Here is a 15,285-nt window from a genome sequence, read left to right on the forward strand (position 1 = left end):
ATCCAGGGGCTAGGAGGCAGGGAGGAATAAGGAATGATGGCTAATAGGTACGGGATTTCTTTTTTTATTATTATTTATTTATTTAGGCTGCACGGGGTCTAGTTGCGGCACAAGGGATCTTCCTTGTGACACGCGGGATCTTTTAGTTGCAGCATGTGGGCTCATTGTTGCGGCATGCCGGCTTCTAAGTTGCGGCATGTGATCTCTTAGTCACGGCACGCATGCAGGATCTTGTTCCCCGACCAGGGTTCGAACCCGGGCTCCCTGCATTGGGAGCGTGGAATCTTACCCATGGACCACCAGAGAAGTCCTAGAATTTCTTTTGTAGGTAGATGAAAATGTTCTGAAATTAGGTCATGGTGATGACTGCACAACAGTGAATACATTAAAAACCAAAGAATTGTACACTTTAAAGGATGAAGTTTTATGAAATGTGAATTATAGCTCAATAAGAAAAAAAAAAAGGAAGATCTAGGATATGTCACAAACAACTTTCTGATGGTTAGTTTCATGTGTCAACTTGATTAAGCTAAAGGATGCCCAGAGATCAAGTGAACCTTATTTCGGGGTGTGTCTGTAAGGATGTTTTTTAGAAGAGATTAGCATTTGAATCAGTAGACTAAGTAAAGAAGATCTGTCCTCACCAAAGTGGGTGGGCATCACATCCAAGCCACTGAGGTCTGAATAGAACAAAAAAGGAGGAGAAAGGGTGAATTTTCTCTCTCTCTCTTCTTGAGCTGGGATATCCTCTTCTGCTCTCAGACTTTGGAGTTCCTGGTTCTCTGGGCCTTTGGACTCCAGGACTTCCACCAGCAACATCCCACTCCCCCATCCTGTCCCTCATCCCAACCTCCAGCCACAATCTTATTGTGTATGCATTGGAGAATCTTGAAGGCTTCTAAGGAGGAAAATGATAAAGATATGTTGAGAAAGATTCTTTGGGTTGCTGTGTATGACATGATCATAGGATCATAGGCTGGGGGCAATATCAGTGAGAAAGCTGTCGTCATAGTTCAGTGGAGGAGTAATGAGCGCAGAGGAAGTGTAATGATGGGGATAGATGGAAAAGACATTGTAGTTGCAGAACTAACCTGATTTAGATTTAGCCAGATGTAGAAACACAGGAGAGGGGAGACCAGGATGAAACTGATGTTGGGGTGATGCTGTTACCTAAAACTGGAGATGCAGGTAAAAGAGCAGATTGGGAATGGAGGTTTTTTTTATGTTCGCCATATACTGAGTTTGAGGTACCAGAGGGAAAATCAAGTGGAAAAGTCTACCAGGAGGTTGAGGATGAGATTTGAACTTGAAGAGTCTGGGCTTGAACATCCCTCTTGTTATTGGCATAGAAGCAGTAATTGAAGCTACAAGGTTGTCAAAAGAAAAATATATAAAGAGAAAACAATAGAGTGATCCTTGGGGATATCCACATTTAAGGATGAGGAGGAGAAAGATACCAGGAAGACTTGGCCAGGAAGTCCTTGATAGAACTTCATAGTGGAACACCCTGGAGAAGTAAGAAAACTATGACGCCAGGGTCCAAGGACCACTGGTTTGGTAACTCTGGTTCATGTGACCCGTGGATCTTGTAGATTTGGTAAAATGATTAAGGTGAAATCCAGATGGCAGGCAAGTATGGAGTAAATGGGAAAGGTGAAATGGAGAGGGTGTAGACTAGCCTAAAATTCACATAAGACAGTGGCTTGAAAGAGAGGGACTTTATTTGAAGGGGGAAGCAGAGCTTGTTTTCAGACTGAAGGCTCAAAGAGAGAGGAAGAGATTAAAGATACAAGAGACTTGAAATAATGCTCAGTCTTGGAAGAGGACTGACCTATGCCAACAGAGGGACTAAGAATCCGACGTGAGGGACTAAGAATCGGACGTCTGGAGCAGGAAGTCCTTACCAAATAAAGAAGAAAAGATGCTTCTTATATCATCATTCAAATAGTGAAAAACTGAGAATGACTTACCATACAGAGACATATAGGTATAGGCATGACCACATAAATGAAAAGAGAGAAAACAGTGTTAAAATATTATGCCATTTATGTTTAAAATGAATATATTGTGTTTATATATATTAAAAGAGAATGAACATTTTTAACAATAAGTAATTTTTATTTTACATTTTAAAGTTACAATAATATGTGCTCTGTATAAAATGAAACAAAGAATACAGATGTGTTTATTCAAAATCACTGACTTTCCGGGCTTCTCTGGTGGCGCAGTGGTTGAGAGTCCACCTGTCGATGCAGGGGACACGGGTTCGTGCCCCGGTCCGGGAAGATCCCACATGCCGCGGAGCGGCTGGGCCCATGAGCCGTGGACGCTGAGTCTGTGCGTCCGGAGCCTGTGCTCCGCAACGGGAGAGGCCACAATGGTGAGAGGCCCGCGTACCACAAAAAAAAAAAAAAAAAAAAAGAATAAAAAATATATGATATCACTACATAGCTACTAACATAGCTGAAATACAAACCACTAACACCACCAAATGTTGGCAAGGATGTGGAGCAAAGGAACTCTACAAAATGGTGCAGCCGCTCAGGAATACAGTCTTTCAGTTTTTTCCAAAGTTACACACACATAGGCTTACCATACAATATAGAAATTGCTCTCCTAGGTATTCACTCAAATGAGTTGAACACTTACATCTACACAAAAATCAACACACAGGGCTTCCCTGGTGGCGCAGTGGTTGAGAGTCCGCCTGCCGATGCAGGGGACGCGGGTTCGTGCCCCGGTCTGGGAAGATCCCACATGCCGCGGAGTGGCTGGGCCCGTGAGCCATGGCAGCTGAGCCTGTGCGTCCAGAGCCTGTGCTCCACAACGGTAGAGGCCACAACAGTGAGAGGCCCGCGTACAGCGCAAAAAAAAAAAAAAAAAAAATCAGCACACAAATGTGTTTGTAACAGCTTTATTCATAATGCCAAAACTTGGAAACCACCAAGATGGCCTTCGGTAGGTGAATGAACAATCTCTGGTATATCTACACAATGAAGTATTATTCAGCAATAAAAAGGAATGAGTTATCAAGATATGAAAAGACATGGAGGAATTTTTTTTAATTAACTTATTTTATTTATTTATTTTTGGCTGAATTGGGTCTTCATTGCTGCGCACAGACCTCCTCTAGTTGCGGTGAGCGGGGGCTACTCTTCATTGCGGTGGCTTCTCTTGCTGCAGAGCACAGGCTCTAGGCGCGTGGGCTTCAGTAGTTGTGGTTCACGGGCTTAGTTGCTCCACAGCATGTGAGATCTTCCTGGATCAGGGCTCGAACCCGTGTCCCCTGCATTGGCAGGTGGATTCTTAACCACTGTGCCACCAGGGAAACCCGACATGGAGGAATTTTAAACACATATCACTAAGTGAAAGAAGTCAGTCTGAAAAGGCTATAGAATGTATGGCATTCCGGAAAAGGCAAAACTATAGAGAAAATAAAAAGATCTGCAGTTGCCAGGGGCTTAGGGAGAGAGAAGGATGAATATGAGGAGCACAAAGGATTCTTAGGGCAGTGAAACTATTCTGTATGATACAGTAATGGTGCATACGTGACATTATGCAGTTGTCAAAACCAGGAACTATACAACATGGAATGAGCCCTAATGTAAACCCTAGTAGACTTTCGTTTAATACTAATGTATCAATATTGTTCATCAACTGTAAAAATGTACTGCAATAATGCAAGGTGTTAATAGGAGGAGAATTGTGGGGCATGGGGGACTATATGGAAACTCTGTACTTTCTGCACAAATTTTCTGCAAACCTAAAGTTACTCTTAAAAATAATGTTTATTAAAAAGAAAAAAGGTTGGGGAGAAATGTTTGTGGAGCAATTAATAAATGATCTTAATCTTCTCTTTTTTTCCCTTTTTTTAAAAACTGAGGTGAAATCCACATAAAATGTACTATTTTAAAGTGTACAAGTCAGTGGCTTTTAGTACATTTACAATGTTGTGCAACCATTACGTCTATCTAGTTCCAAAACATTTCAAGAACCTCAAAGGAGACCTTGTCCCCCTTAAGCAGTCTCTCCCCAATCCCCTCTCACCCCAGTCCCTGGCAACCACCAATCTGCTATTTGTCTCTATGGATTTACCTATTCTGGACATTTCATATAAATACTGTCATACAATATGTGACCTTTTGTGTCTGACTTCTTTCACTTAGCATAGCGTTTTTGAGGTTCATCTGCATTGTAACCTATATCAGTACTTAATTCCTTCTTATAGATAAATAACTTTCCATTGTACGGATATACCATATTTGGTTTATCCATTCATCTGATGGACATTTGAGTTGTTTCCACTTTTTGTCTGCTGTGCCTACAGCTATAAGCATGTATATAGGACTACTTGTTCACCTGTAATCTACCTTTTAGGTGACCCTTGTGGGGAGTTGGATTAATCTGTGATACTTAGTGTATACCAGCCGATATTGCAGAGGCATTTATTGAAAAGAATTTGTATTTCTTGAATGTTTGCTTATTAAGTGTGTGATAGAGCCAAAGTGGAAAAGCCTGGACCCATGGGTCTTGCAGCTTTGGTATGGCACAAGAAGGAGAAGCAGAGGAAGTGTTTCTTGGAATAGAGAGGGCAGGTTCTTGAAAAATCAGTCATTACATTTAATGGCCTTGACTGAATGCTACATTTCCATCTCTGGAGCTACTGTAGGCAAGGAAGGGTCTGGCTGGGAAACAAGAAATTGTGGATTTACAAGCAGTGAGTCCTTTGGAGTCATTATCTGTGGCGATCCTAAATATATGTGCAGAGTTACTGTTTCTTCTTTTTTTGTTGTTGTGTTTTTTTTTAAATACTTATTTATTTTTGGCTGTGTTGGGTCTTCATTGCTGTGCGTGGGCTTTCTCTAGTTGCAGTGCACGGGCTGCTCATTGCGGTGGCTTCTCCTGTTGTGAAGCACGGACTCTAGGTGCCCGGGCTTCAGTAGTTGTGGCAGGTGGGCTCAGTAGTTGTGGCTCGCAAGCTCTAGAACGCAGGCTCAGTAGTTGCGGTGCACAGGTTCAGTTGCTCTGCGGTATGTGGGATCTTCCCAGACTGGGGCTCGAACCTGTGTCCCCTGCCTTGGCAGGTGGATTCTTAACCACTGCACCACCAGGGAAGTGCTACTGTTTTTTCTTTATATTCAGTTTTGTGTATGTATCTTTCAAACTCTTATTCACTGTAAACCAGGTCCAAAAGCTGGTCTATACTGATGATTCAGTCAGAACTTTTCCTTGTGGATTACATCTCTTATGAGGACAGTGTCCAAATCCTACTAATGTCTTAATAAAGCGTCTCCATCTCTCCAACAGAAACCACAAAACTATAAAAGGAAATAAATGAGAGCATCATACATACTAAAAACTTAGGTCAGCTCAGGTGTTAACATTACATTTTTTAACAATACATACATACATTTTTAAACAATAATTAAAAAATTAAAGTGATTGCCTAGGCAAATATTTATTTTAAACTTACAACATGCATAAACATAAAAAAACACTTTAATCAAATAACAATGTACCAGTCAGACTAGGTTAGGTTAAAAGAAATGTAAATCCCACATTTTTTTCTCTCACATAAATGTCCAGATGTAGGTAATCTAGGGTTGGTATGGTGACTCTGCTTCTTAATGTCTTCACCCAACAAGGCTCCTTCCTGTTCACCACTTGGTCATCCCTACAGTGTGGCTCTTATCCTCACAATTCAAGATGGCAGCTAGAGCTCCAGCCATCACATATGCAGTCTAGTCACTAAGACAGAAAAAGGGACAAAGGGGTGAAGGGCAAAAAACAGTTGCCTTTTAAGAAAAATTCTCAGCAATTGCCAAACAATACCACTGCTTACATATTATTTTCCAGGACTAGACACATGACCACATCTTGCTACAAGTTAAGGCTTGGACAGCTAGACTGTATTCCGTGAGGCTGTGTGCCCAGTTTCAAATTAAGACGTCTATTACTAGAGAAAAAGAGAATGGATGTTTGGGACAGTGAGCAGGGTCTGCCACACAGACAAATTGACAAGACTGACCTCAAATTGTGACCTCTTGGTGGCATAAGTAACATGCTTAATCCTGAAAACTTGCTCCTAGAATATGGGAGAAGAGATTCCCATTTCAAACACTGCAGACAGAAAAAGCTGTCAAGTGACCCCTACCATGGCCTATTCATGGAAGAGGATGGAAGGCGTTGGGGACTGGAACTGGGGTTGACGAGACAGTCCTCCTAACCAGTGGCCCAGAAAAGCAGCCCTGAGACCACGGGTGCTGCTACTGAAAAGAAGGGCTAGAGATGAGACAGAGAAGTGAAGGCAGAACTATAGGAAAGAGTAGTCCCTTCAGTACCAAAGAACCAGCTGGTCAAAAGCTGATAGAGGGACTTCCCTGGTGGTCCCGTGGTTAAGATTCCACGCTCCCAATGCAGGGTACCTGGATTTGATCCCTGGTCAGGGAACTAGATCCTGCATGCATGCCACAGCTAAAAATCCCTCATGCCGCAACTAAGACCTGACACAGCCAAATAAATAAATAAATAAATAAATGTTTTTAAAAAAAAGTTGGAGGAATTACCTAGACGTTACTTTAGAGACCAATATGTTTAAATATACAGAGATAGAAAAGAGGATTTGGAACACAGAAAGAAAAGATACCAGCCATAGTTCTGTCATCCATATTTTGGAATATTTCTTTCCAGCCTTTTGTTTTCCTGTGAGACATATTTTTTGGGTTTTTTGTTTGTTTGTTTTTGGCCACACCACACGGCATGTGGGATCTTCCCCAACCAGGGCTCGAACCCATGTCCCCTGCATTGTAAGCGCACAGCCTTAACCAGTGGACCTCCGGGGAAGTCCTGTTTTGCTTTAAACGTACTTAGCTATAAAAATAAAGGCTCTGTTTATGGCTTGAGTTTATATCCTAGGCTGGGGTGACCAAGGACAAGCTACTTAGCATCCCTTTGCTCACTTTCCTCATCTATAAAATGGGAAGAAATAATAATGAGGACAATAATACCTACCTCAAAGAGCTGTTTTGAGGATTAAATGAGATAATTCATGTAATGAGCTAAGAACAGCTTATGTAAGCCTTTATTATTTGTATATATAAGTTTAGCGGTTACATAAAATTCCAACCAGTGGACGTTTTATCATAACCATGCTCCTGTTACTAAACACTTGACGAATTTTCAGCTGGGGGCTATTATAAAGTTTTAAATATTTTAATACATTTATCTCTTTTATATTTAGGGCTATTACTTAAAGCAGTATCTTCAGAGTCTTCATATAGATTTTAGAACATTTCATTTAAGCTGGGTTGTGGGTATGTATTCATTATATTGTTGCCTAATATAATTCTCCTTTAGCATGCCTTAAATATTTCATTTAAAAACTATACTCAATGAAAAAGAATAAGGCATTTAGTAATCAAATTGCTCATATACACAAAAATGTCAAAGAAGTAGTTGTAGACTCCACTATTAAAGTGAGAAAAATAACTCACAAAATAACTTACATGAGAGCTGACTAAAAGACAGAGATGGGGGTCTTTACAGCTCTTCACATGCCAAACCACAGGCACCTCCTGGCTTATCACTCACCATTGCTCACATTCTCTCTGCTCCAGATAAAAGTTACACTCATGGTTTTTAAAACATGCCTTACATTTCCCTTATCTGACCCTTCGTTTGCTTTGTTTCTTCTCCTGCAATGTATTCTCTTCTCCACCTCAACCTGCCAAAATCCTACCAATTTTCAAGGTTTGATTCAACCTTTTCAAAATAACTCCTCCATAGTGTGCTATAATAATAACAGCTATGTTCGCATGGCATCACCAGTGCAGTCATAAAAACTCTCATTGGGTATGATCATAAAGCCTCTCTCATTTCATCCTCAGAACAATTCTGCGAAGTAGGCAAGGGAAGGCAAGGCTTTATTCCTCCCATCTTGTTGGCCTGCTCCTGGAATCAAAGTCCCTCTTTACTCCACCCCATACCCCTTTCCAGTGAGCAAAACACACAAGCAAACCCTTAGCACTCTTTTTCCTTGGCACCTGCGGCTTGACTGATGAATGGTATTAATAAAAATAAAGTAATCTAAAGACAGAAAAGTGACAAAAGTAAACAGCACAATATAATTTAATAAATATATATTTTTTGTTTTTGTGTGTTTGTTTTGTTTTTGGGTTTTTTTGGGGGGGCGCATGTGGGATCTTAGTTCTCTGACCAGGGACCAGAGATTGAACCTGAACCCCCTGTGGTGGAAGCGTGGAGTCTTAACTACTGGACCGCCAGGGAAGTCCCAATAAATAATCGCTTTTTAAAAGAGGAGGAAAGAAAAGATGGTGATTTAACAGGCTCTGTATTTTCACCGTGTCCATCAGATGGGATACGGAAAGCTATGTAGCCATGCTGCCTCTCTGCGGGGGGAAAAGGGTGGGGCTGGAAAGGTAGGGTAATGACTCTCACAAACAGCTGAGAGAGGAGTATGATGCCTTCCCTGGAATGCATGCTACACATCTTCCAAAGTTTGTTCTAATTTCTGGAGGACACCAGATCGTAAGGCTGGTTGTTAACATTCTAGACCTGGCACTACCAATGATTTTCTCTGAGATTTGGGAACAGCTCACTTAAAAGCTGTGTGCCTCAGTTTCTTCAATCATAAAATGGAGGTTCTCATTCTTTTTGGCATACATTATGGTTAACTACTCCCCAGGGAAGCTCCATGCCCCATTTTTCCCTAAAAGAACCCCAGCTTTTGGAGACCATGTGCCCAAGGGAGCTGAAGCCACTGAACCCCAGTCCCAGGGAACTGAGTCTGGGCTGGTATAAACCAACCATGGTAATCCCATTCCCTCTGCCAATGGTTGGTTTAAGGAAGAACATATCATGTGATTCTAGCCAATGAGAAGTGAGGGAAGGGAACTCTTGGGGAGGAGAGCTTCTGGGAGATTTTTCCTTTGATCTTAAGAAGCCACACAAGGAAGAGATGTTTTCTCTTGTGTGTTTGGGTATGATACTTGGACCTGTGGCCCTCTTGTGACCTTTAGATGACAAATTTGAAAATAAAAGCCCAAACCCTGAGACTACAGAGAAGAAAGGTGGAAAGCATCAAACCCTTGAGGACATTGTTGAGCCAATGAATTAACCAAGCCAGCAACTACCCCCCTACCTCTGAACCTGTTGTTTAGTAAGAGTAAACAAATTTTTTTAAAACTTTTTGTTTTAAGTTAGGTCTTCTCTTACTTGCATCTAAAACATTTTGATACGATTGTGTTTTTCAAATCTTTTTTTCCCCATTTTACTGAGAAATAATTGATATACATCACTGTATGAGTTTAAGGTATACAAGGTGATGATTATATATATTGTGAAATGATTACCACAATAGGGTCAGCTAACATTCACTGTCTCATATGTATACACTAAAAAGAAAAGAAAAAAGGAAAAAAATGTTTTCTCCTTGTAATGAGAACCCTTAGGACTTACTCTCTTAACAAATTCCCTATGTGTCACACGGCAGTGTTACCTCTAGTCATCATGTTGTACATTATACCCCTAGTACTTATTTATCTTACAACTGGAAGTTTGTCCCCTTTTCTTTTTGTAAATTTTTAATTTATTTTTAATTATTGGAATGAACATCATTTGATGTGAATTTTCAAGAGATTATAGCTGTCAGGTGTCATTATATTACTTATTGAAAACCTAATGTCACAATATGCCATATCCTAAACTTTAATTCTTCACTGTCAATCACACTTATACACTAAACCTGCTTGCATTCCATCCATCACACCCATCTTGTAGGACTTATTATTGTATATCACATAGCTGACTATCTTTTGTTCTCTCTCATTCCATTTCTAAAGCCTTTCTTCCATCTCTGGTTTACCTCTACCATATTCTCTATCAATTTCACAGGTTACAGCTCATGGGATTACAGACTGTAGCTGCTCCTAAACCCTCTCTAACTAAAACTCTCATATTCATCATGTTCAGTTTTTGTAAAACATAGCTTAGGTGTGGGATAAATCGGGGCCTACATCAAGAATCTGATATTTCAGCCTCACATTGGACAATGCACTGCAGGTGCTTACCCGTGCTTAGAGAGTCTTTTTTTTTTTTCTTTTTTTTTGGAAATTTGTGCCTTTTGACCACCTTCCTCCAATTACTCCCTTCCCACACCTCCAGTAACCACTGCCTGATCTCTTTTTCTATGAGTTTGGCTTGTTTTGTTTATGTTTTTGTTTTGTAGATTCCACATATAAATGAGAGCATATAATGCTTGGTATTTGTCTTTTATTTCACTTAGCATAATGACTTCAAGGTCCCTCTTGTTTTTATATTTAATGCAAATATAAGTTATCTTAATAATATATAAAAATATATAAAACTAAAAAGTAATATAAATAAATACTCTGCTTCTGTTTTATGTTTCCAGTTTTTTTGTGAGTCAAAGAAGATAAACGACATTTTTCAAGAGGGGTGGTGATCCCATTTCCAAGGTAAAAGAAAAGGTGCAATTCTCATCCATGATAGGAAACAGAATACGGAAAATGCCTGTCACCCGGTCAGGATGGGACAGAGAAGGATGCAAAAGCTGCCAGGTCATTAAGATCCCTCACAAACAGTTTCCCTCTCTAATACTTAACACAGGGTTCTGGTTCACAAGTCCAAGCATATACATTGTTCCTGCTGGTGCCCCCAGCAATGTGAAATTCAAAGACACCCTCAGGAGTCCCACATTCATTAATACAAGGATAGAAAATTACTTTTAAAGTAGAAATAAGTGTATGAAGTGTCTGAAAACTGTTCCTTTCATACTTTACAGCCTTTGTTGAGTGATCATGTGAAAACACATATAAACATACCCACACAGATACATACCACTTAAAACCAACTTAAAAATATATAAATAAGTTTTCTTTTCACGTCAAGTGATTTTTTTTGGCCGTGCCTCAGCATGTGGGATCTTAGTTCCCCAATCAGGGATTGAACTCATTCCCCCTGCAGTGGAAGCACGGAGTCTTAACCACTGGCCCACCCGGGAAGTCCCTTTAAATAATATTTTAAACAATAATATTCTTTTAGGTCATGCTTTCAAATCCAAGGAGGAAAGGTATACTGATTACTGTAGAATGCCATGTGAGTCCTAGACAGAGAAGCAACCTCAGATCAGAAAGCCACTGTTTTAAATTGAATGTTTGTGTCCACCCCCAGATTTATAGGTTGAAATCCTGTCCCCCAATATGATAGTATTAGATGGTGGGGCCTTTGGGAGGTGATTAGTTCATGACAGGGCAGCCCCTATGAATAAGATCAGTGCCCTTACAAGAAGAGACACAAGACAGCCTGCTTTCTCTCTGTTCTCTTTGCCATGTGAAGATACAACAAGAGGGTCATCTGCCAACCTGGAGGCGGGTTCTCACCAGACACCTGATCTATAAGCACCTTGATCTTGGACTTCCCAGTCTCTAGAACTGTGAGAAATAAATGTTTGTCTTTCTGGCTAGCGATGGAGACTGCAAAGCTAAGAAGGGTCTTTGGCTTTTCATTTGCAAGAGAGGATGAGTTTCTTTCTCAGAGTGTGCTGCAGCCAGACACAGTACCTCTCCTTAGCAGACACTCTGCTGTTCCAATCATACACCTTGCTGTTGAGTTCAATGTGGAGTTCCAGGAGTGAGTGTTTTCTGGAGGGGATGAGAAAGGCAAAAATTAATCCCACGCAAATGTCAACGAGGAGACAGATTAGCATTAGGTTGACATCAGCTAACAGATAAGAAAGTGCTTTAAAATTGTTCCTTTCTAAATATTCTACAAGCTGCTTAGCAAGTGATCCAAACAGGTTTGCAGCACTCTGACCCAATGACCACAGTCCCCACCCACAGGGGCAACTGAGTTTTAGTCTGGGTACACACCAGCCAGATGATAACCCATCTGGATCATCCATGCAAATGCAGGATGGATGTAAAAGGCCAATAATACCGTTGGCCCGTGGTGTATGTACCTTGGAAGGCTGAGTTGCCCCTGCTCTAGCCCTCCCTTTTTGCTCTGCCATCCCTGAGGAGGCTAGGGGTCCCAGGCCCTGAGATTTATTCCTGGGGTCCCCCAAGCTACAACGGATGCCTTTCACAGGTGACTCAGAGAAATTCTAAATTGTGATTGGGGGGCAACAGAAAAGGGACTGCTAATCTTACATTTGAGGTACAGTGAGGCTTCCCTCATCCCAGATGGACACCAGGTCACCAACGTTTCCCTTAGAAAAGTATCCTTGCCAATAAACATCAAAAACAAAGACTGGCAGACCTGTATAGCTAGGTACCATTTTTCACCTATCAACCTCAAGACTTGGGGAAATAAACGAGCACACGGTATCAGTGAGAATTCAGGGATGCAGACTCTCTCATAAAAGCTGATCTATGGGAATTCCCTGGGGTCCAGTGGTTAGGACTCGGCGCTCTCACTCCCAGGGGCCCGGGCTCAATCCTTGGTCTGGGAACTGAAGTCCTGCAAGCTGCGTGGCGTGGTCAAAAAACAAAAAGCTGGTCTAACTGTCCTAGAGGACAATCTGACGAGATGCATCAGAGGCTTTAAAAATGCTTGTCATTCAACACAGTAATTCCACTTCTGGGAATTTTCCCTTCAAGAAAACAATTAAGAATAAGCACAAATACTGAGCTACAAAGACGTTGAACGCTTTCTTTTTTGTGAAAGTAAAACATTGCCCAACAACTAAAGACTGGCCAAGTAAATTATGCTATAGCCATATTAGGGACTGCTCTGCAAACATTAAAATGATACTATAGGGACTTCCCTGGTGGCGCAGTGGTTAAGAATCTGCCTGCCAACGCAGGGGACACGGGTTCGAGCCCCGGTCCGGGAAGATCCCACATGCCGTGGAGCAACAAAGCCCATGCACCACAACTACTGCGCCTGCGCTCTAGAGCCCGCGAGCCACAACTACTGAGCCTGCATGCCTAGAGCCGGTACTCCGCAACAAGAGAAACCTGCACAATGAGTAGCCCCCACTCGTTGCAACTAGAGAAAAAGCCTGCACGCGGCAACGAAGACCCAACTCAGCCAAAAATAAATAAATAATTAAATAAATTTTTAAGCAAATAAATAAAATAAAATGATGCCATAAAAATGTGATTCCTGACATGTAAAAATATACTGTTGCACAAACTAAAAGCAGGTTATAAAGTAACAGTAGATTATGATTTCATTTTGGCTTAAAAAACATCTTTATATATGATTGTATCAGTATCCAAAAAAGATCTAGAAGGCAACACACCAAGATTTGGTTAACAGATTAGTTCTACTAAGTAGGATTATAACTGCTTGTTATGTTCTGCTTTCAGCATCTATATCTCATGATCTATGTTCAGTAAGGAGTATGTATTGCTTTTGTAATAAGAAAAAAAAACATTTCTTAATTTTGAAGGAAAATATCCAAACCACAAGCTGACTACTATATGACCTTCTGAAGTACAAAGCATTCATAAACTGTGCAGAGTCTATTATCATACACCTAAGGCAACCCCAACAAGGAATGAAAAATCCCTCCCCCTGAAGAAGAGGGCATCAGATATGGCACAGTGGCACTTCCATCCTGGTAGCAGAAAATAAACAACTGGGGCCAGGATCCGCCACAGCTTGGGTGGCTCACCTTTCTTTCCCCAGCTTCTGGGAGAGGCACTTCAGGTACAGTGATGGTGAAGGGGAGGACTGCTCCAGCAGGGACACGTCCGCTTTGCACAGGCTCCAGAAGAAGTCAGCTTCTCGGTGAATCATGCAGGCCCCGGGCTGCCTGGCCTTGGATTCTGCACTTTTCACTGATGGCCTATCCACCTCCAGGAAGCTGCTGTCCTCTAGCTGGCCCTCTGACGTCACATAGTTCTGAATAAAAAAGACCTTTGGCTTCCCTGAGAGAGAGGGGCATGCATCTGCCATGAACATCCTTCTGATATGATCCAAAGGGACCCCTGAGTGAGTCTGATCCACGCCAAACACGCTCTGGGAGCCCCCTCGGCTCACCAGGATACACACGAAGCTGTCGTAGTCTTGGTGTTGGGGCATGTGCGCAACTTGGCCAAGAATGTGCATTATATTTTCCACAGTGAGATATAAGAAACGCTTGACTTCATAGCCCAGGGCAGTGAAGGTTTCCTCAAGAATGTCTGGAAAAAACAAACAAACATGAAAAACGACACAGCAGGGACTTCCCTGGTGGCACAGTGGTTAAGAATCTACCTGCCAATGCAGGGGACATGGGTTCGCGCCCTGGTCCGGGAAGATCCCACATGCCGCGGAGCAACTAAGCCCATGCGCCACAACTACTAAGCCCGCGCTCTAGGGCCTCCGAGCCACAACTACTGAAGCCCATGTGCCTAGAGCCCGTGCTCCGCAACAAGAGAAGCCACCGCAATGAGAAGCCCGCGCGCCACAACAAAGAGTGGCCCCTGCTCGCCACAACTAGAGAAATCATGTGCGCAGCAAAGAAGACCCAGCGCGGCCAAAAATTAACAAAAAAAAACACAGGAGTAAGAAAAGCTCAAGAAACACTGGGTAGCAATCCTAAACATGGTCTAATTACTTGTCTGTTTCTGCTTTTGTGTCATAGTTTGAGGCTTTAAAGGACCTAAGAACAGGGCAGGAGGGATAGAATCAGCCTAAAACATGAAATGTGTGACTTTCATGTCCCAGGTTCCCAGTTATGGTCTGTCCCCTGTTATACCACATCCCCTGCCTGAGGCCACCACCGCATCTGGCCACGGGCAGAGACTGAGCCCACCTCTAGTCTAAACGAACCAAGAGAGGAAATACTTTTTCCTTTTAGCCAAAACAAAGTTGGGGATTGTTCAAAGGGCTCTTTCTTACAATAACTCACAAGTTCATAGGAATGGGTGCATTTGCAGCATGGAGATCTAAACCTAGATCCAATGGCCGCAGAAAGGGTGACCCAGGTCATGAGTTCCCTCACCTCCACCTGCTGTGAGCTGATCCGGAGGCCCCTGGATCTAAGCTGGGACCATTCCCAGACTCCCCAGCTCCTCTCATGACCTACTTCCCAGTGTAGCCTTTGACTGAGCAAGGGAGGGCCCTTGGCCAAGACGCCCTACAGCAGCGGTCCCCAACCTTTTTGGCACCAGGGAACGGTTTCGTGGAAGACACTTTTTCCACAGACTGGGGGTGGGGTGGGGTGAAGTTTCGGGACGATTCAAGCGCTTTACATTTACTGTGCACTTTATTTCTGTTATTATTACATTGTAATACATAATGAAATAATTCTAC

The 15,285-nt window shown here is 42.1% G+C and overlaps 1 protein-coding gene across 14 annotated transcripts in view; it reads right to left on the reverse strand.

The window, feature by feature from the left end:
- Window positions 1–376: 376 nt before the first annotated feature.
- CFLAR (CASP8 and FADD like apoptosis regulator) overlaps window positions 377–15,285 on the reverse strand; it is a 57,561-nt gene continuing 42,652 nt past the window's right edge. For 12 of the 14 annotated variants that reach the window (XM_029225188.1, XM_029225191.1, XM_029225183.1 and 9 more), the window contains 2 exons: window positions 13,661–14,171; window positions 9,837–11,681 (listed from right to left, as the gene is read on the reverse strand). In XM_029225188.1, the coding sequence (XP_029081021.1) occupies window positions 11,543–11,681; window positions 13,661–14,171 (650 nt within the window). In that variant the 3' untranslated portion in view covers window positions 9,837–11,542. Of the gene's footprint in view, window positions 5,749–9,836; window positions 11,682–13,660; window positions 14,172–15,285 lie in introns of those variants that run through there. The other 2 variants (XM_029225192.1, XM_029225193.1) reach the window with 2 other exon arrangements.

Source organism: Monodon monoceros, unplaced genomic scaffold (assembly GCF_005190385.1).
Source record: "Monodon monoceros isolate NGI ecotype Baffin Bay Population unplaced genomic scaffold, NGI_Narwhal_1 Super_Scaffold_16, whole genome shotgun sequence".
Classification (NCBI taxonomy): domain Eukaryota; kingdom Metazoa; phylum Chordata; class Mammalia; order Artiodactyla; family Monodontidae; genus Monodon; species Monodon monoceros.